At 39.5% G+C, this 2135-nt stretch overlaps 1 protein-coding gene across 1 annotated transcript; it reads left to right on the plus strand.

The window, feature by feature from the left end:
• Window positions 1–240: 240 nt before the first annotated feature.
• RHIMIDRAFT_242945 (uncharacterized protein) lies at window positions 241–780 on the plus strand (the record flags this gene model as incomplete). The annotated part of the gene is made up of 2 exons (XM_023609872.1): window positions 241–564; window positions 646–780. 2 exons carry the CDS (start codon window positions 241–243, stop codon window positions 778–780), a joined length of 459 nt encoding a protein of 152 aa, XP_023460890.1.
• Window positions 781–2135: the final 1355 nt, after the last annotated feature.

Here is a 2135-nt window from a genome sequence, read left to right on the forward strand (position 1 = left end):
TCTAGCGCGACCGGCTTGCATAAGTATAAACCTGCAATGGTCATGATGAGGACTGATAGACTAGACTGCTTTGTTTTCTTCTGAATTATGTCCCATTCACTATGGCAGTGGTAGGCCAGTAAAATATCTTTTTTAGTAATCAGCTCTGCTGGGCTTTAAAATCTACTTTGGGAAGAATTAATTATTTGATAATTTAGTAAAGAAAACTATTCGATCACTTTTATTTCTAAAAGCTTAATCATGACTTACTTCAAAACATTTTTCTGTAACAAATGCAAAAAGAGAATTAATGTCTTTACTAAAAGAATTACTAAGGCTAAACATGAAAAACTGTGTCGTGGTATTTCTCGAGGGTGTAGAGTTGTTGGTGCATTGGTTCCTGATCAGCTTGATCGAATGGAAACCGACAACAACGACAACAGTGATCGCGGAAACGATTCACAAATGGAGGTAGAGCTGATGAATTCAGATCATGATGATAGTATGCTGACTGAAGATGATTCTGAGGCAATTGAACACCTGGATGTTGGTACAGAAGAAAGTGAGGAAGTAGATGAAGCCAACGTATAATGGGTTCAATTTTTTCTTCTTCTGAGAACAGTACCACATCTGAAGTCGAAATGGAGGCAACTAGGGTTGAATTAGGAACGACATTCAATCGTACAGTTGCCTCCATTTCGACTTCAGATGTGGTACGACCCATCTCTTGGTTTCGCAGATTCTTCAGCCAGCGAAAATAACCCGCCCACAAGTCAAGAAAAAATAGAACAGTACGCTTAGAAAGCTATAGAGATATAGAATATAGAAAACTTTGAGTTTTATTGTTACTATCCGCTTCCAACTCGCTACGCTCGTTTTTGCACGTCGTCGTGCTGCCGCGGGCTTAAGGGCTTTGCCCTTTGTGATGAGTAAGGGTAAATGCTGAATGAGTTGTAGAAAGGTTAATGCATTTAAAGAGAAAGTAGTGATCGTATAATTTTATTGAATGAGAGCCACATAGTTACAAAAAAAAGAAAGTGGCATAAGTATAGTTGAACATAGGTATAATTGAGCACAAGTGAATTGGGCATAATACATATATTAATTGAGCAAAAGCTCTGAATAAACAACATTGTTGGTTGTATCTGTATTCTCTGGCAAAAGGACTGATACACCAAAGAGAGAAGCCACCCTTGACAACGCGACATATAGCTGACCATGCAACGGCGGACGTCGCAAGTCAACTCCTACATACTTTAATGGTTGGTCTTGGGATTTGTTGATTGTCATAGCGAAACATAGTTTTACAGGAAATTGTTTCCTGGTGAGCATAAATGGCATATTGCCTTCTAGGGTCGACAGAGTAAATCGTGGGATGAGCTCTATTGGAGCATCAGGTTTGTTGGCCAGGCGAAGCCTAAGCATATACTGACCAATATGCATTACGATTAGCCTCGTTCCGTTACAAAGACCTCTTGCTGGATCAATGTTTCGTAAAAGCATAACCGGTGCGCCGACCTTTAGCTCCAGTTGTGAAGGAGGCAAGCCAGAGGGGTTAAGACTTTGAAGGTACTCTGCAGGGATGGTGTGCAAGCCATCAGCATAGTTGATATCAGCAGAATCAGTTGATAAAAGCGTAACCTTCTCACCAGGCATCTTTTCAAGCACAGCCATGTTGATGGTATCCACCGTATCATTACGATTAGCTAAGATTGCCCTTTCACCAAAGTACGCTCGACTACTCAAATTAGGTCTTCGAATAACTTCATCTCTGTATATTCTACTGATGAATTCAGCTAATTGAGTGGTCTGGTGAATGAAGGAAGAAAGGACAATATTGCCTTGAAAGCTACTGTTGTAGGACATGTCTGCCAAAAATCTTGCAAATGTAGTGTCATTTTCACTCAAAACACCTGTTAGACGCATATTCTGAGTGAGTCTCAAGAGATGAAGCCTTGGCCATAAGAATGACTGTCTAATGGAAGCACTGACAGTGTCAGCCCTGTTACCCCTGTTGTATTTGGATTTGGATAGATTTAAAACAAAGTAGAAAATACGATGAGACTGTGTTGTATCTTTATTCAGAATAAAGTGAAAAGAAAAGAGATGATAGCACAATCTATAATTATATATTAAGAAGCTGAGGTATTTAAACT

Source organism: Rhizopus microsporus, assembly GCF_002708625.1.
Source record: "Rhizopus microsporus ATCC 52813 unplaced genomic scaffold scaffold_81, whole genome shotgun sequence".
In the NCBI taxonomy this organism is placed as follows: domain Eukaryota; kingdom Fungi; phylum Mucoromycota; class Mucoromycetes; order Mucorales; family Rhizopodaceae; genus Rhizopus; species Rhizopus microsporus.